Genomic DNA, 26,705 nt, shown 5'->3' with positions numbered 1-26,705 from the left:
GCGAGGGAAGAGCCAGGGACAGACTGGCTGTGGTCCCACCCTGGCTCTCGGTGTTCCCTCTAGGACCCCATTTTCTAAAGCGTTTCCCTTCCTATAGTGACATGCATATTAACGGTAATGTTGAAGAGGGGAGGGAGGTGGGGCAGTTTTAGGTTAACTGTATTTGTGGAAAGCTGGATTAAATAAACCATCTTCCATTCTGCCCAGGGCATTTCAAATGCTAAGGTACCTTGTGGATCTCCAAAAGAGGGAAGAGTGTGTGGCTTTTCCCAAATCGTTTGCCCCATTCTCCTTTTTTGTATTATGCATAATGAGATTTAGGAAATGTGGCTTGAGGGTGACTCCCTATGACCTTGAAAACGGCTCTCTGCTTCCTTGGCCTTAGTTTCACTACCTGAAATTGGTGCTCACACCCCTCTCCGCCCTTCCTCAGGGGGCCTATGCATTCATGACAGCCCTGCAGCTCCAAGGTCAGGACAGGGGCTCAGCTCCTGCTCCCTTCCCCAACCTTCAGAGGGCACTTCTTTGGTGGAGTGGTGGACCCCTTCTCTCCAGGCTTCTAGCACTCCCCAGCCCCCAGGACACTCCTCCGGCCCAGCTGCACGGCTTGGCTTTCCTTCAACACTATTCCATGTCCAGGCCTCTGTACCACATTCACGCTGCCCCCGCTGCCTGAAACTGTCTGCTGCCTTTCTTTGCCCAAGTAACTCCTGTCTTTCAGTTCAACTGCATCCTTACTGATTTTCTGCCTGCTGGATCTGTCCGTTTCTGATGGAGAAGGTTGGAGTCTCCAGCTCTAGGAGTGGGTTCACTGATTTCTGTGCGGTTCTCTCTGCTTTTGCCTCATGTATGCTGGTGCTCTGTTGTTAGGAGTGTACATGTTAAGGATTGTTACATCTTGTTAGAAAATTGACCCCTGTGTCATTATGGAATGCCCCCATTTACCCTGATGCCTTTGTTTGCTGTAACTCTGCTGTGTCTGAAATCAATCAGTATAGCTACTCTTGCTTTCTTTTGATAGAGTAACTATGGTATTTTTTCCTTAATTTTTTTACTTTTAATCCATATGTGTCTTTATACTTAAAATGGATTTCCTTTTTTTCTTTTCTTTTTGAGACAGAGTCTTGCTCTGTCGTCCAGGCTGGAGTGCAGTGGTATGATCTCAGCTCACTGCAAACTCCACCTCCCGGGTTCAAGCGATTCTCCTGCCTCAGCCTCCTGAGTAGCTGGGATTACAGGCGCGTGCCACCATGTCTGGCTAATTTTTGTATTTTTAGTAGAGACGGGGTTTCACCATGCTGGTCAGGCTGGTCTTGAACTCCTGACCTCATGATCCACCTGCCTCAGCCTCCCAAAGTGCTGGCATTACAGGTATGAAATATGGATTTCTTATAGACAACATGTAGTTGGGTCACATCTTTGGATCCACTGAAACTCTATCTTTCAATTGCTGTCCTTAGACTATTGATGTTTAAAGATATCATGGGTGCATTTGGATTCATATTGATTGCATTTGTAACTGTTCTCTATTCTATTTGTGGGCCTTTTTGTTTTGTTTCGTGTTTGTCTTCCACTCTTCTTGCCTTCTTTGGCTTTGAGTATTTTGTATAATTCACTTTGTCCCCTCTCTGCCTTCTCTTTTTCAAGATTCAGCTGAAGTGCACTTGGTCCCATGGGCCCTGAGTACCTTTGGGTCCTGGGTGTCTGTGTCGGCAGCACAGAGCTTGTCTGTGGACGCTCTTGCCTGACGGTTGCCCATTTCACCCGCGGCTCCTCCAGGGCGGTGGCCTTACATTCTCATGTCTCTGACCCTGGTTCCTGGTCCTGGGGTGACAAGGGCAGGCCTGGTCAACGCTGGTGGGACAGGACAGAACTATGTATATAGGACAGCACTTGAATGAGTGTTAACACAAACACACGTTCATAGGACTAAAAGCATGTTTACATTGGAAAATAAAAAGCCCCAGAAGCCTTCTTGAGGGAAATCCTCTCTCCCCCATGCAGACTGCTGCACGGCTGAACTCCTCTGTGCCCAGAGGGGGCTCTTCCGGCCTTCCCTGACCCACAGCCCTTCTCTAGATTCAGCCGATTCATCCCAGGGCTAGAGGCTCTGCCTGTCTCTTGGAGGAGTTCCTTGTCCAAAAGAAGCGCCTGAATGCTAAGATGAGGAGAGGACCCTCCTGGAGCACCCAGGGAGTCCAGGGGTCAGTATCCTATTGCATCTGACCCTTTCTCTTGGAGGGGGGGGGGCAGTTGATGTTGGCTGTGGAGCAAGTAGAAAGATGGCCAGGGCTTCAAAGGGAAAGTCATGGGCCTCAGGCCCACGTCATTGCCTGGGCAAGATAAGACCTCAGGGAGTCCAGGACTCTGGGATGGAATCTCCAGCAGAAGCTTCTCTCTGTTGTTATTAGAGGCTCGGGATGTGTGAGACCAGCCTCTGCCCTCCACAGGCTCACAGTCCAATGGAGGAGGTGGACATCCCATACACTGCGGGGTGAGAGCCCTAAGACAGCTGACATGAGGACTTGAGGAACTGAGAGATCAGGTCTTCAGAAAACTCAAAAAATTAGGTGCAGTAAGTTCTGCCTTGTCCCAGAAGAACTCAGCAGACAGCCAAGCATGGGAAGACTTCCCAGGACCAGCAGGGCCCTGTGATGCAAGGAAACCTGGGAACTGGATGTGATTTGGAGGTTGGGAGGAGGCTGGAGGGATCATTTGGGGTCACATCTCACTGAGACCGGATGCCTTCCTGGAGATGAGATCTTACCCGGAGACCAGCTGACCAGCTTCCCGCAGCTCTCAGGGTCCCTGCCTCCATGCGTGTCGGCTTTAATTTCCCATCAGTGCATGTAAGCACACAACTGTTCTCCCATGGGGTGGTATGAGACCAACTTAAAAAAGGAATCATGGTGCTCACAGAGGTGGGAAGTGGGTGTGGGCAGAGGGGATTTACAGAGGGTTTTGCAAGGGGCAGTGCCCACTGAGGGTGGGGATCAGGGCAGTGCCCAGAGGGAGGAGGTCCCTGAAAGGGGAATCGAATTGAGGGACCCTGAAACTGCACACCCTTCTTACTGTGGGGCCCAGCCCACCCTCTACCCACAGGAAGCTGGAGGGAGGATGACAATGAGGAAGCTTGTGCAGGTGCCTGGGGAGGAACAGCACCGTGAGACGGTGGTGGAGAGGAGGCCGCAGCCACCGAGGCCTTCTGGGAACCTGGGATCACACGTGGTCGCAACCACAGAGAGAGGTCTTAGCGTGGCCTTGTTCGGGAGAGGCCCACACGCGTGTGCATGGCACCTCCTTGGGTCCGGGGGTAGCAAAGCAGAGAGAGAGGCCAGGGCTGACTCATGGGCAGAGAAACAGAAACATTGGGACAATTCACACACTCAACGTCACAACTAGTTGGTTTGACAAAACATGGGAAAGAAGAAGTGAAATTTGTTAACTGTATCGAGATCCATGCAGTTCACTTCAGGGGACAGTTTTGGTACCAAATTATCCTTATTATGCAAATTCCCTCCCCCAGCAGGTTCCAGTTGTGCCTGGGGACCCATGGCGGGTGCATCTGCTTCCCATGGTTCCGATTCACTGAGTCACCAGGGCCCATCTGCTCAGCCCAGGCCCAGGGCCTGCTGCCAGGGAGGAGGGGGCGTGGACAGGGGCCAGGCTGCTGCTCCGGGACCTGCCTGGCCACTCCTGGAGCTGGAAGGCGATGCAGCCTGCCTTGAGCAGCCCAGATCCCAGACATGGACAGGAGACAGAGTTCAAGCGACGTCCACGTTCTTTCTGTCTTGGCCATGTCAAAAAGCAGAAAAAGCAAGGGAGCATCCCCATGAGGCTCTTACCTTTCTCCTTAGAAAAGTGCGGCCAAGAACTTGGCCTTTCCAAAGCATCGGCCTCCGTGAGGCCTGGGCTGCATTGCAGGGTCCTGTCTTCTCTGCCAGCTGCTCTCCAAAGCCCATGTCTGCCCACCCTTGTAGTCTACTGCCACCCACCACTTGAAGGTCATTGCCAGCATCCTAAATACCTGGCCCAGTGGTCTCATCTCTTCCCCCTTCCTTATTGCTTTATTGAACCTATTTATGGGCCTCCTTTTTTGAATTAAAAAAACAAATCTGAGATGCTATCCCCAGCGGGCTTTCCTATCTGGAATAGCCCCTCTTATTTCCTTTGCCTAATTCCTCCTGCTTCTCCTCTCCCCGTGCTCCCCAGAGCCGTCCCCTACCCTCCACCTCTTTCCTAAGGTGACATGTACCTGTCACAGCCCCCATTACAATAGCCTATGCCTCATGACTCCCAAATGCATTGACCATCCATGGGGACCCAGCTGTCCCACTCGTGCTTACACAAAGCCAAGTTCCCCTCCTTAAATCCCCTGCCCATTTTCCCTTTTCTCAGTAATGGCTCATATAGGCTCTGAGACTGGGTTTCACCTCCTCACCTCTCTTCAAAGCACAATAGATTTAATTATCTCAAATAGATGTTATGCAACAAATATTTATTGAGCATCTAATATGTTCCAGGTACTCTTTTTGGCATGGAGGATACGGCATTAAATAAATGAAAAAAAAAAAAAAATCCCTGCTCCTGGAACCTGAGTCCTAGTGGCAGAGTCCAGTCCTCTCTTCTCTGCTTCTCTCCTCTCCTCTCCTGACTTCTGCTGGCTGGTGTCAGCACCCCTGCTGTGGGCAAAGCCTCTCTTCTGCCTGGATGGCATGACCCCCTTCCCTGTCTCCAGAGTTCTCATTGCATCACCCCCTCCTCCTCACCTTCTAAGGCTCCTGGATGCCTCCCTATTCACCTGTTCAAACTCCTCCTGTCCATCTTCAATCTACATTTCTCGATTTATCTCCCATTTTTTTTTCTCCTTGAGTACTCTTTCCCAGACAAACAGGGCTACTGCTATTGGACCTCTTGTTCTGACATACAACAGACTTCATTCATGTTTGTTCTGTTTTGAATGCCCTTCTTCTTATACCCCCAACCCCCTGCTTCCAATGTCAAAATCCCAATCATTCTGAAAAGCTGGGATCAGAAAAGATCTCTTCCAGGAAGCCTTCTGTAATCCTCAAGTAAGAGTGATGTTTCCTTCCACTCAGCTTGTACAGCACTTTGTCACTTTAGAGCGCTTTTCTTTGCACCTTGTTTTTTAATCACCTTTGTGCTGGGTCATTTCTCCCTGTGCTTTCTGGAGTGCAGGCACAGGAGCCAGGTGCCCAGGGGCAAGTGCTGGTCCTAGTACTTTCCAGCTGTGTGACCCCAGGCAGGTTACTCAGTTTTTCCAAGCTTCAAAGTCCTCATCTGCAGAACTGGAGGTGACAATGGTACTCGTAGAGACAGACAGGGAGTACCCATGGCACAAGCAGGTGGTTACAGTCCCCAACCCTGTGATGCTGTGAGCCTTGATCCCAGCACAGAGCCAGGAACTGAAGCTCAGGAGCGATGTGATGTTAGTGGGTCAAGTCATTATGTGATGTCAGGAGTGTCTCTTTTATCAAGGAGAAATTTATTTACTTTATTTCCAACTTCCCAGTCTCCCCTTTGCAACTCAAGTTATTCAACAAATCAATGAAGGATCTTAAGATTGAGAAGAGCTAGGGATAAGATGCAGTGCGGAGAGAGCAGAATGAAGTCAAAAGTCAAATGTGTCATTGTGTGTTGGGGGCAGGGGCACTGTGTAATTGGGGAAATGCCCCTGCTCTTGTCCTTGGTCTTGAGTTTCTTGGTTGTAATTGCACTCATCTTTGACTAGATACCTCTAGGCTCCCTGGTATTTCGCAGAGCTCTCCCAGTCCCCTGATGCTTACCTTAACTTGTGTTTCCAGTGCTCTGAAATATCCCTTCATTGCTCAGACTCTGTTTGGCCCTCATTTCTTTTCCTGCTCCTCCTGCCCTTCTGTTTCTAGTTCAGATTCACGCATACTCCATCCTTTCAGGGACCAGCTCTCCAGCAGTGTCAGCTGCCTTGCGTGCTCTGTGGGGCTGGAGGGGACCAGAGCTGTCCACAACCCCCAACCCCACCTCCTCGCTCTGTGCCTGCCCTGGCATATGCCCCTCGAGATGCCTCTGAATTCTCTGAAGTGAAAGAGCCTGCTCCCCGAGGTGGAGGCTGGGAAACTTGATGTGCAATTTGTGGGTGACTTTGGTTGAGGAGGCAGCCAAGGGAAAACCCTCTGAAAGCAGGTTTTCACCCGCATCTTTCTCTTCCCCTCCCTGGAATTCAGAAGCGATGGGATTGCCACACCCTGCCATTCCTGTGTATCAAATCCCACATCCTCCCTGGAGGAAGCACTGCTGAGATGGAATGGGAGCCAGGAGAAGAGTGGGCCCGAGGGGCCTGGGACCATTCTGCCTCTGCTGCACTGGACTCTGGGTGCTCTGTGGAGCCCTGAGACGCAGTTCTTTCACTTTACAGTGGGGCACATATCATCTTCCCCAGGCTCATGCAGAACATGCCCAGCATGGTGATGGCTGAGAAGGAGGTTTGTTGCTTCCCAGACACAATTGTCTGATCTCTAAGGGGAATGTGGTTGTGTTCCTGTCTCACTTGGCTGTCATGCAGCTGGAATGAGATAAGGGGGCTAGAAGGTGCTATACAAATGCCAGGTGAGGCAGGAAAGGCTGAGCAGCCAGTCCTGCAGCATTGAGCCCAGTGCTCCACAGACACTGAGGATTTAATCCTCACTATAACCCTCCAGGCTTTCAGTGAGGAGAAAACTGGGGCTCAGAGAGGTTAGGCCATGTGTCCAATGTCACACAGCCTTAATGTACGGAGCAGATATTCACACCCAGGCTTGGCAGCTCCAGAGTCCCGTTCCTAACCACCGTGCCTTATGTACATCTCAACATGCCCAGAGGGACACCTCTAAGGCAGGGCCACCTTGTGCTCCTGGCTGAGGAAATGGCACTTGGCTTTGGAGTTGCAGGAAACTACGGGAGATCTGTGTGCAGGGTAGGGTCAGTGATTGATCAGGTTCCTGCTTTAACACAATCACTATTGAGAAGTCAAAAGTCTGGGTAGGAGTAAGGAGACTCAGGAGGTAAGGAGGCCTTTAGGAGGCTCCCATTGAAGGATGGCCAGGGAGAAAGACTGTGTGACACTGAGGGTCACTGCGGAGACCAGTGGCAGCTGGGGCATGGCCTTCCATCTTAGTGGACCATGGAGGGCCAGGTGAACAGGCTTGGCTTCTCCATTAGGGGAAATAGGCTGAGATCCAGGGAGTGATGCGGGGATGCCTGTGGACTCAATTTTCTCACCCCTGTTTCCATGTGGATGGACTTTGGTAAAGCCCTTTGCTGGACCCCAGGAGGAAAGGAGTGGCCTAGACTTGAGTCTGGATGTAGGAACCGAGTGGGCTTCCTCTTGCTCCATGGGGGTCTGCTGCCTACAGTGTGTAGTTTCTGGTACCCTCTCCCCGTCCTGCAGGGCAGGGGCTCAGCCTTTGCTGGGGCCTCCTGAGCTTAATTGCTACCTGTGGCCAGGTGGGCAAATCTGTCTAATGCAGGACGAGTGTAATGCCCGCTGGGGTCACACCGTCAAGCTGTGTCCTCCCATCTTGGTTTATGAGTAAGAAAGCTAGTTTTTTGGTTTCCCACTTGTTGATTCTTTTATCTATAATATCTGGTTTGTTTCAAACTCAGGAGGAAAAAAAAAAGAGACTATTATTGGTTCCTCCCCTCCATTCCAAAAAATGGGTTTGGGCCCAGGAAGAGAGGCAAGGCTGTAGCTGTTTCAAGGAGGAATGGATTGGGAGTCTGCTTAGCACGACTTGGGGGCTGGTCCCACACTTCAAGGGTGGGCTGTGTCCAGACCTCCAGCTCCAGAATGTTCTGGAGGAGGCTTCTGAAAGCTGCATTTTTAACAGCCACTCGGGTGATTACAAGCTGCATTTGGGAAACAAAGTCCTGGGAGATCATTGGAGGCACTGGAGCCTGGGCAAGGCTGGAGTCAGTGAGGGAGTCTCACGGCAGCTCAAAACTGGGGGTTGGTTTTGTTCAAGCCTGTTTAATGGCAGGAAAAGACGGTGGGAGCCTAGGATGCTGAGGGCAGGGTTGCTGTCCTAAGAGCCACGGGGAATCCCTTTTTGCCTTCTTAGAGGAAGTTAGGGGCGGATGATTTGCAGGAAGTCAGAGAAGACAGATCTGTGCAGGCAACAGCAACATTTTGATTTCAGCTCCGCACAGCAACCCTGTGCCAGCCTGTTCTGGGTTCTGGTGCAGAGAAAAGGCCAGAAGTTTTCAGAAAGATGTCCTGGGCTTTGGAGGAATGTGGAGTTTCTGCTTTGGTTGTCTGAGAACTTCCTCCGGGTCTTTTACCAATTGCTCAATCAATCCCTTGAGTGTCTCTTTTGTGCCTGGCCCTGTGTTGGAGTTGTGAGGCCATGAAAGAAAAGACATGAGTTTTGAAAACAGCCAAAGGGATTCTGTTCCTTGAGAACCCATGTGCTTCCAATGAGAATGTGAGAAGGTTTCACCAAGGAGTCATAACCTCCAAGACATTTTTTCCTCTTAGTTTGAGTCCAGGTTATTTTTAACTAACTGTAGGTATTCTTTATTATTATTATTATTATTTGCACCATAATCACTGGAAATATGCAGGGTGTAGCTATAAAAATGACTGGTTAAATTTGCAAACAGATGTATCATTATATGTATATGTACATATATACAACATGATCCCTCAATGAGGTAACCTAAGGAGGCTGAAAAGTTCTCCTAAAGATGCTGCCTTGGCAAAGATATTTTTAAAAGTCCTTCTTGGGTAGTGGTGCCAGGCCCGGATGTGAAACCTAATATGCTGTTTATTTCACTAGAGTTTCATCTTGTTTGGGTCTGACGTTGTGCCACATTAAAGGTAGTCACCTCACTGGATTTGCTAGATCTGAACCCAAATGATATCTGCCTATTCATCCAAAAGGGACAAGGATTTTCACCACAGAGAGTCTGCAGTAGTACAATTCCATGGCAGAGCTCAGGCAAACCTCCCATCACTGGCTCAGTCCTGGCATAGCGTGTGGCTCTGCAAATTGCCTATGCTGAAGGTGTACTCACTGTGGTCACTCTGTCCTCTGTGCTCCCACCACCCTGGGTCTGGTCACTCACAGAATGACTGAAGCATGCTGCAGTGGAGAACTGGAAATGTATCTCTTGTTGCCCTCTCTCTCCCCCCACCCTCCAGACTGGGGCCCAGAATACCCACGTCCAGCACTGTTGTAGACGGGAGGTCTGTCACGTTGAATTGCTGCACTGGCCACATTAAGATACCACGTGTTCCCAAGTGGTATTGCAGCTGTCCCGAGGTCCATCTCTTCTCCCTCTCCTACTGGGATTTCACTGGGAGGAAGTCTCAGCAGATTCCTGCTCTGATGGGCCTTCTCTTATGCTAGTGTGGACTTCACGGGATAGGGCAGACAGAGTATTTGTTGCATTTATTTGTTCTATCACTACAGAAGAAGCATTTCAAAATGTGTACAAAAGGATACTCTATTCCTCCAGTGGTACATCCCTTGTTCACAGCTAAACAGCAATAATTTAACATCGTCATAGAGGCAGACTGGAAAAATGACTGCATTTCTCATTTACAATCCTATGCATGTACTCGCCAGAAGGGCAGCTGAAGACCTAAAGCTGTACTGGATACAACAGATTCGACCTGAACAATCACCACACACAACATTATAAAAAAGTGTATTAGAAAGTATTGGAAACAATATTGCATATTAATATGTGGTTACACATGTTCACAGTGAGTGCCATTGCACCAAAAGCATTATGTGCTTCTTTTTTCTGATGCCTGTACATCTTAAATAAGTCTAATAATTTTGGTTCATCTTAAAGTAAAAATACATTGAAATGAATGAGAGAGATCTAGATTTTAAGAGTTGACCATTCATTATTGCTGGAACTGAAGAAAGGAAGGATACACTGGTGTCATGATTTGTCTACGTTTAAGTCCAGTTCATCTCGCGTTTGTTTTGGCAAGAAGAGGATGCTACAAAACTCACAGTGCAGTCAAAACAAAACAAAACAAGAAAAAAGCACAAAAATCGGGGGGTGCGGGAACCATATAACAACAAACCTACATCTCAGGCAGCTCTTTCTCAAGGAAGATTCTAAGATTTTATTATGTGGCTAATTCTAAATTGCAAATGGAACATGCTGGTATGTGAAGCAACTGGTGCTGGGACTTTACCCTTTGCTGATATGCGATGATAATGTGATGATTTTTAGTGACTCTTGAATTAGGATAATCACACTCGTTAGGTACAAATTACAGAAGGAATATGGGGCAAGAAGCTGAGATCCAGGCTTTCCACATCTTGGGAAGCTGGGGTGTCAGAGAGGGGGAGGAACAAGAAACAGCGATTACTAGCTGTAATCAACAGGCCAATCTGTTACGGGTTACCCTCCCATCTCCAATATTTACTTCAAACACAATGAGAGTGCATGGAATCTAGGCACACAGTAGTACACAGCAGTACCCAAGACACACACTCACGCCATCATACAACAGAACAAACTATGCAACAAAAAGTGTGAAGTCATGCAAACTCCTACTTTACCAGCTAGAAGAGAAACTTCAGCAACTTTTGGTACATGATATGGCCACCTTTTAAACATAAGTTAATTACTTGCTGACATAATATGAAACCTTACTTTAAATACAATAGTTTCAAAGAAAAATGGTGTTACAATATAAAACCACAACAAAAGGTGTGCAAAGAGACATTTATATTGGCTATAAAAGGCAGTGAGAGGAAAGGGCAAAGCAGTTTAGAAAAGAATTCCTGCAACCACTATTTACAGTTCTGGTTTGAGCTTTGTTTGAATTCCACTTAAAAAATAACTCCCTTCAACCAACTGACTCAGGGGGATAGATGGAAAAGAAAAGAGTAGGTGAAATTTGCAACAAACTGACTCTAAGAAGGCGCTCACCTTACAGATATTAACTTGGATAAGGCGCATCTTTCTCTGTAATTGCATATTGAAGGAGGACTGTCTAAAGCCCTTGGCTCCTCTCTCTGTCTTCCTTCACTCAGTGCATTGTTGCGGCCATTTTGTTTATTCCAGTTTCCAAATGCCACACCCTTCTGTGAGCAGAGAAATCCATGACTCAAGAATGGTATCTTTGTAAACTCCATCCTTTCAGCAAAACTCAAATGTTTATGAGGAAATACATTTTTGAAGACTGAAGGGGAATAATTCATTTATAGAATTTATAATGATTCCACAGGAACACAAGTCAGGCTTGATACTGCTGACTGGGAATATTGGGAATATTCCTCAAGTGCTTTTCTATTTTTTTTTTTTTTTTTTTTGGGAGAGGGGGAGGGCTTCCCAGACCTTTGATTGGTTTAGAATTCAGTTGAGCCAGTGGTTCTCCACCAAGAGCGATTTCTCCTCGCAGGGGACAGTTGGTGATGTCTGGAGAGTTTGGGTTGTCAATTTGGGGTGCTACTGGCGTCTATTGGGTAGTGACCAGGGATGCTGCTAATTATCCTACAATGCACAGGAGAGCTCCTGCCTAACAAATAAGTATTCAGCCCAAAATGTCATGGTGCTGAGACTAAGAACCCCTGTTTGGATTAAATGCTGAGGTGTTTATGTACAATTTCCTCTCTGTTGCTTCATTTCTTCTTGGGACAGTGTTGGTGAAGACAAATACTGTAAATATTTGAAATGGTATATTCTTCCTACGCAGAATATGACTTAAAATAGTATTTTCTCTCAAAAGTGTAGCCTCTCCGCCTTAGATGCATGTGGCCCGAAACTGGCCTGGGCACAGGTTGCTGGCCCTGCTGTGTCTTGGCACTTGGGTGGCGGCACACCTGTCCTGTCTGCTCACCTGCAGAGCCACACGGCAGGGGCTGTGCTTTCTGCTTCTGGGGACTGGAAAAAGACACCTGGTGCGCAAAGCCCGTGCTTAGCACGGGGACGAGCACGTTCCTTCCCAGGCTGTGCGGTGTTTTATCTATTTCTCTTTGAAAATTTAGACTAATCGCTTGGAGAAGGGGATTCTAGGAAGCAACAGGTGAGGGAATCTCAGCCAGCAGTCTGGGGAAACATCTAGGAAGGTAGCAGTTATGGATGCTCCCAATGCAGCCCTGCCTCTAAAAATAAAAATCTTTTCAAAAGCAAATCAAACCCCAATCAACCAACTCAAACAAAAAACAAAAACAGCTACAAATCCAAACACAACATTATCTGGTCCAGTCCAGTCTATGCTGCTGGCGGGAGCGAGAAGGCGACAGTCCTTGTGCTTTTCCTGGGATGGCTGGGTGGGGCGGGGGTCGGGAGGGCTTTAGCTCATGTGGAAGCGATGCTCCCCTCGCGTTATGTGCGACGAGAACTCGTACCGGTCCTGGCTGTGATAGCCGCACATGTTGCACTCAAAAGGATCACGGAAGCCGTGGCAGCCCATGTGGATGGTGTACATGACGTGATCCAGGAAGAGCACCCGGCAGTGTTCGCATTTGTACACCTTCATCTGCTCCCCGCTGGTGCTGACCACGCGGAGCGCGTCCTGCGAGTTCTCGGAGGCGGCGCGCAGCAGGTCGTAGGCGCGGTGCTCCTCTTTGAGCGACAGCCCGTTGCGCGCGTGCGGGGCGATGTGGTTGGTCAGGTAGATGAGGCCGCTGCGCTGCTCCTCGTTGTTGCTCTCGGTGTCCGTGGAGTCTTGGCAGCTGTTGCTCGGGGACGCCTCGCGCTCCGAGGGCACCAACTTGGCCTTGGAGAGCAGCAGCAGGTTCTCCACGGCGCTGTCCTGGGCCGAGTGGTTGGAGCGCGGGGTGCCCTCCGCGAGCGGCTTGTGCAGCTGGTACATGGGGCTGATGACCGGGACCACCTCGGAGCCGCCCGGGGGCGTCTGCACCAGCGGGCGCAGGGACTCGGCCCCCAGGTAGTTGATGGCGTTGTTGATGGCTTGGTCCATCACGTGGGACTTCATCATTTCGTTCTCCTTCTCGTAGCTGGCGCTGCTGTCGTAGGGCGTGTCGGACAGACCCTTGTCCCCTGTGGAAAGCAGGCGACAGTGAGTGGGGCGCGGCCACCTCCGGAACCGGTCAGGTCCCACAGCAACAGCTGAAATCTACACGCGGGGAGGAAAAGGGGAACACCGCCTGGGGGCCCAGCACGCCTGCAGCCCCCACACCTACACACATACACACACACCTGCGGACACATCACACCTGCACCACACTGACGGGCTGGGGGAAGGCCCATGCATCTGTCTAGGGGGCACCAAGCCAGGACCCACCCATCGTAGGCACTTAAAGAGATTTTGTTGGATAAATGAATAAATAAATAGGGGAACAAAAGATTAATTTAATTATGTTATTGTATTTCATTTAATATTTTAAATAATGTATTTTAAATGATGCTTTTTCAGTAGAGTGTTCTCAGTAATTTACAACTGGCTAGCTTATACATTTATTGAATTAAAATACATAATAATTTATTCATTATATACAATATATTTAAAATATGTGACATGTTAAATTAATAATTTTAATAATTGTATTTAATACTTTTAATAATCTAGTGTAAAATTTAATCAAAATACATGATGATTGTTTATTTTTGTAATAAAATGACACATTTTTGACAAATAACCCAAAGGTAGATGAGCTCTGTCTTGTGATGAGAGTGGAAAGGATACTCAAAAGTAATTATCTGTAGTTGGCAGGCCTGAAGCAGGGCTCCCCAGAAACATGTGGTGGAGAGTAGGAGGCATAGCAAGGGAGCTACAGGGAAAATAGTTGTTATTCATCTGTTATTTTTAGAAAGTACTGAGAATTATTGATGTACAAGGAACTACTGCTGAGGCCTCAGCAGTGACTGGGCCCTGGCCTCGAGAAACTTCTGATCTAACATCATCAGTTCATAGGAGTCCGTGAGCTCATTTCCCTGGCAATGGTGAAATCAGAACCTAGATTTGGCTTCTTCAGTTAGCTTTGTAGTAAATATTGTAATACAAAAAATAAATTTCCTTGAAGGCACACCTTCTCAATATGTTGGTCATAAGTTCGGTATGAAATCATGGCTTAATTAGCAAATTCATTAATTACAGTAACTGTCTGCACTCTTACTGGCAACACTGCAGCTGTGTTCTACTTTCAGTGGTGGTACATAAATGAGTCAAAGCACATAAGCCCATCCTTGGAATGTCTGAATGGTTTATATTTTACCACTACTCTGTATATTTCCATCCTTCAACACATCTGGACTGGGCAGAGGGACAGAATGGTGAGCAAGTGAGAATGGTCCCCATCCTTAGCAGCAGACAGCTACTAAGGGAGGGTAGGTAGAAGTTCATGCATGATTGCACAGATAATTCCTTCCCATCTGAGAGATCCACGAAGACAAGGGGAGCTTGCTATGAGAGCATTACACAGGTTTCTGATCTTGTAAGAGTCAGCCAGACAAGGAGGGTTTTGTGTCCCAGTGTAGGGGACAACAAGAAGGAAATTTCTGAAGGGAGAACGGGCTGGGAGGTGTGGCAGGACTGAGTGAAGGTTGGGGAACCAGAGCCCTAGGTGGGGGCAGTGCTGGAGAGGTAGGCAGGAGGGGCAGGCAGAGGCCAGCTAGGCAGAGACTTTATCTAAAGGAAAATGGAAACCAGTGAAAGGTTTGAAGGAAGAAGTGGCCTTCTCATTCATTGTGGAAAGAACAGCTTGAAGAGGGGCAAAAGTGAGGGATAATTCAAAACTTCCCCAATGTGCAGGTTATGGCTGATGATGGCTGGTGAGGGTGGTGGCAAGGGAAGGTCCCAACACCTCCCAACACCTCCCACGCTGCACTGACACTGAGGTCATCAGCTGGTTCTTACTAACAGAAGGATAAACTACTCTGTAATTCATACATTTACTAATAGTCCTTTTATAAAATCTGTGACCATTAAGAATTGTCCAGGAATATATGCCCAATTATACCATAAAGTACCTTTGAGTTTCATGTCTTATTTTGTAATGTATATGTATTATATAATAGCCTAGTTTCTGTTTATTTTCATCTACTGGTGGTCAGAAGTGATATATACTCTGACTACAGAAAGAAAACTTGTGCATGGCTAGTTACGCCCTTCCAGAAACAGAACAGGATGAAACCCCTATGAAGCTGATGGTAGGGACCAAAGAAGTGGTGTTTCTCTCCTTAAAGGTCAGAAAAAGTAATTGTATAACATTACTGAAACCACACAAATTTTTTGTTTCTCTTTTTGTGTTGAGCAGCTAAATGTCTTGTTACACTAACTCCAGAACAGAATGAATCCATTCTAGTTTGTATCCAAGTCTATCCCTCTACCGAATCACAGCAAGAAACGCAAGAAAGGGAGGGGAATGGACTTTGTAGCCAATTTTGCTAAATATAGAAGTCTTTACAGCCCCACCAAAAGGGTGCTTTCCCACCTAATCATCCTGTCTCTCCCCAAGTCATGGTTGTGTGGTTTCCCAAGCAACCCTGCAATCTGTTGTTTTCAAACTTGGTATCACAACAAATGGGTGTAGGAAAAAAATCAACATATATGTCAGATTACTGTGGCACATGAAAATTACCATAGAATTTCTCTTCCTTAATACCCAATGAAACAAGAAAAATAAAAACCTCTAAATTTCACCAGCAGCAATCAGCTAAAGGAACAGGTCATGTATAGTCATAGAATATTATATATAAACAAAATTATATATAATATGTATTTCATTATGGTGTGTGTGAGTACACACAGACACACACTCAAAGACTAGAAATTCTGGAATGAGATGTAGGGCAAAGCTTCGCTGCTAATCGCATTTCCAAATCTTTAGGTGTGAGTCAAGAATAACCTCAGCATTTTCCCTCATATCTTCATATCTATAAAGACATGATTCAAATAGGTATATTTTCCCTGTTCTGATCAGAAAAGCAGTTGAAACCTTGGCTGACAAGAATCAGATGACCATGGAGAAGTGAGCCCCTGCGGGCTCACTGGGACAGAAGCAAAGTCCTCTGTGGTCTACACTGAAGAGGAAGATGGCTCGAAGCCCCAGAGAATCTCCTGTGGGGATGAAAGCATTCCCCAAGTAGGTACAGTGCTGATGGCTTAGGGTATGTAACTAAATTTCAGATGAGGGAGAGAGAGCAAAGGAAAAGTATTTTAACAAAGGCTGCACTTTGCCTCACCAGACTCCTCCAACCCCATCTTTGTCATTCTTTTAGGATTTAGAAAACTCAATAGCTCTCACAGGAAAAAAAGTGTAGTGGGAAGAAGGCTGAAATGTCAATCAAGCTATATCAGACCAAGTAGAATAAGCAAGATGAAAAGAAATGTCAGGGTTACTAAGAAAATATTTTCTAGAAATACAGGGGAAGAAAGGAAGCAAAACACAGACCATCGAGCCCCTCCTAGGGGAAAAAATCCTTAATTCCAAGGAGAGAGGAAATGCCTCATAATTGCTTCATAACATGGAATCAATTTTAAAAATATTCAAAATAAAATACAAAAGCAACAGAATAAGACGAAGAAAGAGATTTCGGATCTCAGGAGACAAGATAAGGAGCAAAATAATATTATTACAGAATTAATGAATGGATTAAAAATACATCCTCAAACACAATACAATGATAGAAATAGAACATCTATAGAAACTTTTTTTAAAAAGTTACTTGAATGTAACGTCCAATCAATTAAGAGATTAATCAACATAGACAGAATAAGAATAAAAGGGCAGGGTCTGATCCTTGAATCTATTTAAATAGAGTTAGTAATAGAACCGGAACTACTAAAAATTAAATTACTGACAGAGGAAAACCACAAGAGAACAGTGAGTAAATGTAAAAATAGACAGAGAAATAAACAAAAAACTTAAAGAACTGTTAACAGATATGGAAGACAAATTATCTAACATATGGACAACTAGTATCCCTCAACGGAGATCACAATAGATGGAACAAAACATATTTATATAAAAGAGAATTTCCCAGAAATAAAGAGAGAAAAAAAAGGGGACTTTCTAGATAAAATGGCAGGTGTTTTTATTCAGAATGAATAGACCAAGATACATCCTAATCAGGGTATTTAACTTCAAGGTTAAAGAAAGAACCCTCAGGCATTCAGGAATAAAATGCAAATCACCTTAAGAAGAAACAGTTACACTAGACTTGATGTTTCCACAGCAACATTCAACAAGCAGGGCCATCAGCAAAATCTAAAAAGTTCTCAAGCGAGAAAAAGAAAGAGTGGCCCAAGATCATAGACTCTGTCAAAATGCTCGTCAAATATGAAGGCAACAGGCCAACATCCTCAAACACAATACAGTGATAGAAATAGAACATCTATAGAAACCTTTTTTAAAAAAGTTGCTTGAATGTAAAGTCCAATCAATTAAGAGATTAATCAAAATAAACAGAAATTAGAACAAAAGAGCAGGGTCTGATCTTTGAATCTATTTAAATAGCATTAGTAATAAATAAACTACTATGAATTATGATTACAGAATAGAGTGTGAATATTACAAAGCTGGACAATGTAAAAATAATAAGATAATGTGAACACTGGAACACTGAATGTGAACTGGAATACTGTCCTTATTTTTCAAAGCAGTGAGCCAGTAAATACTGCTTAACTTGAAACAACTGGATTAAAGAAAATTCAAATTTCTTAATGTTTTTCATAATACATATTTTTAAACTTAGAGGATCCTTTAAAAATAATATTCCTTTATGTGAGAGGATATTTAAGATAAGCCAAGTTCTCCAGTTTTGTTCGGGTCTCTTTTCACCTCTTGAATTTAAGGCATGTATGATATGTTGGAATCTTTATGAAAGTATTTATTTCATACTTACCTATCCATCAATCCACCTAGTTCATCAGCCTATCCACTCACATACATATGCATCAGAAGATATTTAGAATGCTACTTATCTACTTTTAATATTGGTAATTTCTGGATGTTGGGCTTTGTGGTGATTTGAAAACATTAATCTTTGCATTAAAATTCTTTATATTAACTTTGTGTTATTTTAACAACATAACAGGGTTTCTTTTTCTTACAAAAGAAGAAAATATACCTAGATAATTATAATGGGTAGCACAAATATTGGTAATTGTTGTTTTCCTCTTTGTGCTTTTCTCTATTTCAAAAATGTTCCCAAGTCAAGCACCAGACAGACTAAAAACAATAATTATCATTGCTATTTAATATAAGCACTTTTCTAATTAGATTAATCAGTCCTGTTGACCTGTATTTGATGATCTCAGAGGGGGAGATCTTTAATGGCCCCAGTGGTGAGGAATGTTGCTGGCAAAACAAATACTCATTCACACTCATGTCAAAGTTTAAGGAAAAAATTTTAATCATAGGTTATAGATCAATAAAGCAAAACTATATGCCACTCTGAGCAATAGTCATCATGAAAATCATATCATCTTACATTCTTAAGATGCTTTCTAGTGTTGGGAGCACCATCACATCCATCACCCCTTCTGAGCCTCAGGATAGCTCTGGGAAGAGGCAGGGCAACAGATCCACACCCATCCCACAGATGGCAACACTAAGCCCAGCACCATACTCAAGGCCACCAATCACTCCTAGCTGGAGCTGACTTTGAAGCATGGGGCTCTTTCAACTGAACCACTATTGGGCCAGCTTGTGTGAGAACAGCTGTATTCCTACTCTCTTTCCACGTTCACATGAAGGCTAAACTCAGCCTCCAAGAAGCGGAGAGGGGCCTTAGAGACTCACTCACCTTTTAATTTTAGGGCTGCAGAAGCCGTGACACATTGGGAGTGACTGATGGAAATCTGATCAAGTTGAAGTGGGGGTAAGGTAGGCATTTTAGGGCAGGAAGAGGCATCATTTTTACAAATGAACTGCCAATCACCAACAGATTATGCAGCTGCTTGTGAGTCTTTTGCTCCAAACTCCTCTTCAGCTACCCTCGTCCACTGTTCCTACTATGTCCCCTGGGTACTCCTTTTTCATCTTCGCCTTGCCTCATCAGAGCACTGTGTTGTTTATTTCTTCTACTAACACAGAAGCATCTCAAGCCAACGCCCACATTGTGGTCTCCCAAGGGTGGGGGTTGGGGAGTGGCTCCAGTAGAGTTTCACAGATGAATTTCTCATTTGGTTTCAAGTCTCCAAAAGCTAAAAGGGGCTGCAAATGTTCATTCACCAAAGCATTCTCCAGGCTCCTCACCTGACAGAGGATGCTGTCCCTGCTTCTTAAGGTCAGTAACCCTTTACTCCCCTTGCACACACTCGCTGCCTTATCTCTGCCCAAATCCCAGTCACCACCCATCTCTCTGTCACTGTGTCCACCCCGGGGGCCTCCAAGCAGATGCTAGGCCCTGTGCCCAGTGCTGCTAGAATCCCACAGCTTATGCTCAGCACAGGACCCCACTCCTACTCCGTTCAGGATGGCAAGGCCTCCCTCGTTCTCATGGTCTAAAGGCTCAAGTGTATGTGGACAACTCCCCACTGGCTAAGCCAGTGACTTTCGTACTTTATGTACATTGAATCCTTCTCTCCCTTGCTCCTCTCAACCCCCACCCTATGACAAACCTCTGATTAATGAAAAGGTCAAAATGGAGCCCTGTTTGAAGCTGCAAGAGGGAGGCTGGTGCCCAGGACTTGGTCTTGCCTCTGTCCTTCCCCCTTCCTGTCATCCTGCAGGTCAACAGGTGCCCTCTGGGACCCTTGGCCTCACTAGCCCCTGTTCTGGCCCCACCTCTCTCCCACCACAATTTCCCCATGTGTCACAAACACCAGAAGTCCTTGAAAATCAACACGTCAAAAACAGAACCCCGTCTTTTCCCAGAACCTGGTGTTATCCTTTTCATCAAGGGCACACTACTCTACTGGAGTCAGTGTGACTCATGGTTTTCCTCACTCAATCCCTGCCTTCAGCCCTATGTTCCTCTGACAGCAACGCTTCTCCTTCACAAACCCCTCTTTCCATGCCTGCTGCCACTGCCTCTGCACTCTCCCTTTTCCAGTCATTTTTTGGTACTTGATGTCTTTACTATCCTAGCCATTGCTCTCACAAAAAATAAGGCAATGCTTCTTTCCTGCTGACTGAATGAAGGGTTCTTCTCTCACCTGGTATCTGAAGCCATTCATCCTGTGGCAGAGCTGCCTAGGACACCTTTGCTTTTCCTGCTTCCCCAAGGGCACCTGAGTTATGCTGGGAAGATGCCCTGCTCCTCTGTCACTGTCCTTAGGCCCCCACTCCAGCCCTCGTGGTCAGCATGGTTTCTCATTGATCTTAAACATCTGCCTAGATTCCCCCATTCCTCCAACACCTAGAATGTGCTGAAACCCTATTCCTCTTCCAAGGTGCCTCTCAGCCTCATGAAGCTTTTACTGGTCCTCTTTCCTGGACAGAGTTAACCTTCACCCCGAGGGTTTCTAAATGTTTTCACAATCTCGGAGTCATGGGATGTTCACAATCACCCTGTGAGGATACTAAAGCATGGAACCAAGGCTCTAGGGGCAGAGCCATTTTACTAAGGTGACAGAGTTGGCGAGTGGCAGTGGCTGTGTATTGATTCTGAGCTGGTTCCTAAGCCTACTGCCTTTCCACTTGGACCCTGGCTTGCCAGTCCCTGCAGCGTCTGGCTGGATGGTGGTGTTGATGCGTCTATCACCTACTCTGGGCATTACTCCTAGAGAGAAGGATGGTCTTCTTCTTCTTCTTCTTTTTTTTTTTTTATCCCGCAAAGCATTAGGCAAAACAGCAATCCTAGCTAAGCCCTGTCTTCACTGGACACTTCTCAGGGGCCAGTCACTGTATGATTCTTCCCATTAACCCTTCAGAGTCCCCCATAAGGGGATAGTTAAGAGCTTCATGTGAAAAATGAGGATCTGAAGCTCTGAGAAGCCGGCCAGGCCTGGAGTGTCCTGCGGTGTGGTGTCCCTCAGCCAAGCCAGGCCCAAACTCTCCACCCTGTGCACGCTGGTGCAGCCGCCCCTAGGAACGATGTCCACAGGCAGATCACAGTGCATCCCCAGATGCTGCAAAATCATATCTAGGAAAAACTGATGGGAGGTTTGTCATTTCTAAGACACTTATTGGAAAAAATTCTAAGATATTTAAGGAATGTTAAGCTTACCAATTTTTGCTTTTGAAAAATTAAGATTTTTTTTCCCTTTCTTCTACCGTCAACTAATTTCTACTTGCAACTAAAACACCCACATATTTTTTTTTTAAGAGACAGCAAACATTTAACTCTTACCAAGAAATTTCTGAGGCATAGAACTCTTACGTTTGGCGACGTTACTTGCTAGTCTGTCCAGCACGAGAGATCTCTCTGATCCTATCTTGCACAGGTCTTCTGCCATTTCACTGTGATTAGTTTCTTCTTTAATGACTAAAGTCAAAGACAGTTAGAGAGGCCAGTTTAGAAAGGCTTACGTTTAAAGGGTTCAGTCGCGTCCAGTGTTAAATCTGACATTTGTTAAGTGCCTACAAGAGCTAGGCCCTTCCTAGAGATTAATTCTAATCTTCCCAGCAACACTGCCAGACAGGCAGAGGGAGCCACAGCAATGCCAACGACCAGCTACGTGCAAATGCTTCTTCCTCCAACAGCTGCTCACCACACATCATCCTCTTTAAGTCCAAATGCACAGGCACTACCACCATCGCCAGAGGCTGGACTGGGATTAAGTACTGATGTCCCTTTGACAAGTCCTTTGAACTTTTCATAATACTCCTAAATCTACTACGTCCGTCAGTCCCTAACAGCAGCCCTCTGAGATGCAAAGAACTGTCTGACCTAATGTCTGACTTCATGGACCAGCACAGTGAACTGAGATACAAAAATGTGGCCCCCAAGAACCTACAGCAGATCTGGGCAATGTGGAGAAAAACCCAGAGCCCCTTATCCCTGAGCACACAGCAAACTCCTGAAAATCAAAGCACCCCGACTACTGTAGAACATTTAGAAGTTATGGAGGCAAATGTTGATGTGTGGGCCATTTCTAGTCACTCTTGATTGTTCTATGTTATCTCTTTCCAAAGTTGAAAATACAACTTTGTATCCTGCATAGCTGGATCTATATTTACATCTAGTTATTGTGGTTGGAGGTATAAAAATATAACTCTTTCATTTCCCGGCAATTTGTCCTAGTCTATAAGGAGTTGATAATGTAAACTAATTATCTTAAATGCCTGATCGATTCTTCCGATACCATTCCTGTCTTGTGCTTCCTCCTGCCTCGTCTATTTCATGCTGATTTATCACGGGGTCTTTGGTAGGTTATCCATCTCTATTATTGATTTATCTGTCTATTCTTCAAAGAGTTCCATCCATTTCAGCTACATTTCATACATCACTTGACATTACTCTTCTTTTAAAAAGTTGCCAATTATCTCATGTATATATGCAGATACTTTATGATACATGGTTACCAGATTCCAGTAAAATTTACAAGCCAGTTTTATGTTGAAATGATACAGTAATTTGGGCAGAGGCACATGGACAGCATCCAGACCTCTCTACCTCTCCAATCTCCCATGTTTTCTTTCCTACCTCAGTATGGTTTGCTGGTTTTCTTCATTAGTAAGTATTTTATGTTTTCATTGATATTATGAATGTTATTTTGAAAACATGTATTTCAAACTGGCTATTGTTGCTGGTATATTTTATATTTTAACATTTGAAATATTGTGTTTTTTTAATTAAATGGGCAAACCTATATAGCTCACACCCTGATTTATATGCAAGATAAAGATAAATCCATAAAACCCAATTCCACTGGCCACACACTTCATCTATTAAGCTAATATGCTTCCTGACATGTCCATCTTTCTCTGCAAAGCCGTGCCCACGGCCTGCCCAGGGCTCCCAGAAGTCAGGGGTCTTCCTCTGCACCATGGTGCAGGGCCTCCCAAAAGCCTCCACCCCCAGAGGCAATCACAGCAAGGAACAAGTGAGCCTGATGCTCGCGAGTCACAGGCTGCTCTGTCATTAGATACATGCACCTCCAAGGGCTGGTGATTCTGTTTGTGCACCAAAGGCTCAAGAGAAACTTATTTTTTCCATGAAGACATTAAGAAATTATAACAGGTGGCCAAAAGCCTTTTACTAAAGAAAATTATATTCAGAAAATTCATCTTTTCCTATATTGCCTAATTGAGGCTTTGATTTTACTGAATTCACCCAATCTTAGGGGGTTTTGGGGGTTGGAGAAGAGACTATTTGCCCATCCATCTGAGCACAGACAAGGGGTTCTCAGAGGGGGACAGAGGAGGAGAGATGCATCAGAAGGCACAAGTTCCACCCACCCAGGCACAGCACAGCTGAAAAGACCAAGCTTGCCCTGCCTGTCTTCCTGGTCCCAAGCACAGTTCAGGAAGACTTCTGTCAAAGCCCTCAATACTCCAAGTTCCTTAAACCAGCAGCACCTACAAGTGCTAGGTGTTGGCAAGGGCAAAAACCAAAGGTGACTGTCGAAAGGTATTTATGATCATTTTGCACCTTTTGAGGCCATACCAGACAGAAAGAATTCAACAGAATTAAGTGCAAGCCTGGCTTTGTCGGCTGCCACACTGAGACCAGACCACTGCTCCTTCCTAGAGAAGCTTTCATATCTCCTGAGTGAGGGGACACAGAGGCATCACGATGGTAGTCCAAGTAGCTTAACCAACAAAGGGAATACATTAACATTTTAGGGTGAAATTGATACTCACCACAGGGTAATATTTAATACACATTACTGGCATGTAGCCTTACTGACATAGAGACCAACAGAGAAGAATTAGCTTGATGGTATCAGTATGTCAGTGACCTAAACCTCCATGTTTAGGTAAGTACCTGACACATGTCTAGGCTCCTGCTCACACCTGGATCCACCCCCTAATGTTTCTCTCAGAGCGCTGCTATGAGGGTGGCCAGGCACGAATCATCACTCACATTTAAGCGATGAGCTCTGGGTCACACTCAAACACAGAGAACTCAAACCCAGGTCTCAGTGAAATGAATGCTGCTTCTCCCGCTCCCCTGGAAGCAGCTCTCATGTACTGCAGCTTGTTTCTTTGGTAATGAAAACAGTGGAGGAAACAGAAATGATATACTGTCTGTTTCTTTTGTTCATTTTGTCTTTTCAATTCTATGTGCATATCAGATTCCTATATTCAACAGGGCTTGGCATTATTGATTATAAGTCCTCAGTAAATATTTGTTGAGTAAATAAAATGGCTTATTAAGCATTACTATGTAAACTACATCATTAGGAGCACTTCCTTCCAAGACCCGTTCATTTATTTTTTACAGAAAAATACAATATTTGATGTTGACATTTTATTTCAAAGGAACATAATCATCCTCTCATCCATTAGTCTTCTGCCTTGTGGTCTGGTCATGTGAATTAATAACTGTTACATTATTATTATTTTAACATCCAGTTTCTTCTCTTCCACTCACACTCACCTTCAATGCCTTTCCATTCTAGACCTGAGATTTTGAAAGAAGCCAAATGATAATTTAATGATATCTTCCCATTTCACAGGGAGAAGATTGAGACCTGGAGGAATCACCTGTGAGCCCCAGATCCCTGGCTGACTGGCAAAGGAGACAACAGTCTGGCTGCAGAGCTCTGGCCAGGTGAGATGTTGCCTCTCCATGCCAAGACTAATCGGAATCAATTTTTAGCCATTCCCAACATTCTTTTTTCCTCCTCTCATCTGCCACTAATAATCTGAGGGTACTCTGGTGAATTTTCCCTTTTGAACCATTTATTAAAGTCCGAAAGGTGAATGAACGAGGTTTAATACATTTTCCACCACTCGTTAAATTGCAACCTCACAGTCTAGTGATGGCTTTTCCAGGAGCAGTGATAAATGAATACTGTTTTGAAAGAGATTAGCTTTATATGATCTCTTTATAAATTGTTTATCTCTTAAAAAATTAGGGAAGAACCTTTTATAACACTGCCATTCCTCCAGGTGAATCCAGCCTTCCTCGGTAATCTTTCCACATCATTTATTCTACAGGCTCTGGGGTTGGAATCAAGTGCTATCTTGTTATGCAACACAGCAGAGCATCACAGCTCCTGAGAAAGAAGCGGCCTTTCCTCTCATCCTTCGACAACCTCAATACTATCAACTACCAGGGGCTTCCAACAAACTTCAACCTCGCACTTCAGGCAGGAGTGGATACCCTGCCCTCAGTCTGAACTGATGCTTAAAATCCCAGCCTGAAAGTTCTTATTTGATAAACTTCGTTAAAAAATTGTTTTAAAACAAGATTTTACATTTTATTTTGTTTACAAAGAAATAATCACTACCTGAGGTGTGTGTTTTTTTTTTTTTTTTTTTTTTTTTTTTTTTTTTGTTGTTGTTGTTTTAAAACCACCAACATCCAAAAAACAACCCCAAAACTTTTAAGGTCACTGCTATCCTAGGAGTTTCTCCCGATCGGAAGTGGGAAGGGTTTTAAAATCAAGCTCTCTCTGGTCAGATGAGGACCTAGAAAGCACAATGTGCTTCTGGTGAAACTGTGATGTTATTGGCCAAAAACTTTCCTCCCTCCTAGCCCCAGCAGGAAGCAGGCCCAAGGCTCTGCTCCTAAGGCTGCATGCAGAGCGCCCTCCTTCCCCACCATGCTGGGGGGAGAGCCCACCAGGCTGGCCTCCGAGCAGCAGCGCTTACCTGGGTACAGTGTGCCCGGAAGGCCCATGCTTTCCAAGTAGTTGTGGCAGCGCTCTTTATGTTCCTCTAAAGAGCTTCGCTGTTTATAGCTTCGGCCACAATATCCACATTTGTGAGGTTTACCAACTGCAGAAAACACAATTGAGTTCAAGACCGCAATTAAATGCCAGCCTTATGTGTAAGGGAAATGCATGCAATACAATTATTACCAAAAAAGTTTTTAAAAAAATTCTACCCTTGAGAGCTAAAAGTGTGATGGACTTGGTGAAAATTCCTGAATTCAAAAATGTTGGTGGCCAAGGGTTTCTTTCATTGTACCAAGAACTCATGCGATTCTTGTTTTGCCTTAGTTTGTCTACTGACTACCAAATTCTCTCCTGCTTCAATCACGGAAGCCTAACCTTTAACTGGAGAAAATGAGCCGCTGCCATGTTATAATGTGGATGCCAGCAACTGGACAGAGATGTGAGGAAGGCCCGTGTGTTGGCCACATTGTCTGCAGATTTGCTTCCAGAGTAGGCCTTGGTCTATGCTGTGGGCTGGATCTGCCTTGACGCTGGTGCTACATCTAACATAGCCAGAGTGAATTCAGTTCCAGGTGCTAAAATGGGTAACTTGAGGTCTCTAAGAAACCATGCTGGACAAATATGCTTGAATGAAATAAGTGTGTTATTTCACAAATGTATTTTCTTACATAATATAAATATATCTTATGTTTGTATTATGTAAGACAAAGTATTTTGTATTTTCCATGCATATGTATATGTAATACAAAATATTTTGTATTTTCTATGTATATATATTTCTATTCTATGTATATGTATATTTATATGTGTATGTATTTTCATATATTTCTATGTATATGTATTTTTACATATATATACATAGAAAATACAAAATACATTGTTCATAAACAGAGCTTATGGAAAAGCTCTGCTTTCTTGCCAAAGAGCTTTAGGATGGTGTGGCTTCTAGATCAGCCTTGTCCAACAGAACTTACTATCATGATAGAAATGCTCTCTATTGGTGCTGTCCAATATGGTAGCCACCAGCAACATGTAGCTGTTGGACATAAAAAGT

The 26,705-nt window shown here is 45.0% G+C and overlaps 1 protein-coding gene and 1 long non-coding RNA gene across 28 annotated transcripts in view; one reads left to right on the top strand and one right to left on the bottom strand.

The window, feature by feature from the left end:
• Nucleotides 1-9,409: 9,409 nt before the first annotated feature.
• IKZF1 (IKAROS family zinc finger 1) overlaps nucleotides 9,410-26,705 on the bottom strand; it is a 101,472-nt gene continuing 84,176 nt past the window's right edge. For 16 of the 27 annotated variants that reach the window (XM_030932814.1, XM_030932806.1, XM_030932820.1 and 13 more), the window contains 3 exons: nucleotides 25,626-25,751; nucleotides 21,211-21,345; nucleotides 9,410-13,011 (listed from right to left, as the gene is read on the bottom strand). In XM_030932814.1, coding sequence (XP_030788674.1) covers nucleotides 12,302-13,011; nucleotides 21,211-21,345; nucleotides 25,626-25,751 — 971 coding nt within the window. In that variant the 3' untranslated portion in view covers nucleotides 9,410-12,301. The remainder of the gene's footprint in view (nucleotides 13,012-21,210; nucleotides 21,346-25,625; nucleotides 25,752-26,705) is intronic. The other 11 variants (XM_030932816.1, XM_030932825.1, XM_030932817.1 and 8 more) reach the window with 4 other exon arrangements.
• On the top strand, nucleotides 19,109-26,273 carry LOC115898302. Its single transcript, XR_004058019.1, has 4 exons — nucleotides 19,109-19,203; nucleotides 24,485-24,579; nucleotides 24,969-25,266; nucleotides 25,976-26,273. It is a non-coding gene; the product is annotated as an uncharacterized LOC115898302 (long non-coding RNA).

The sequence above is a fragment of the Rhinopithecus roxellana genome, chromosome 6 (genome assembly GCF_007565055.1).
Source record: "Rhinopithecus roxellana isolate Shanxi Qingling chromosome 6, ASM756505v1, whole genome shotgun sequence".
NCBI classification, from domain to species: Eukaryota; Metazoa; Chordata; class Mammalia; order Primates; family Cercopithecidae; genus Rhinopithecus; species Rhinopithecus roxellana.
The sequence above is the reverse complement of the archived record's forward strand: the minus strand, read 5'-3'. Positions and strand labels throughout refer to the sequence as shown.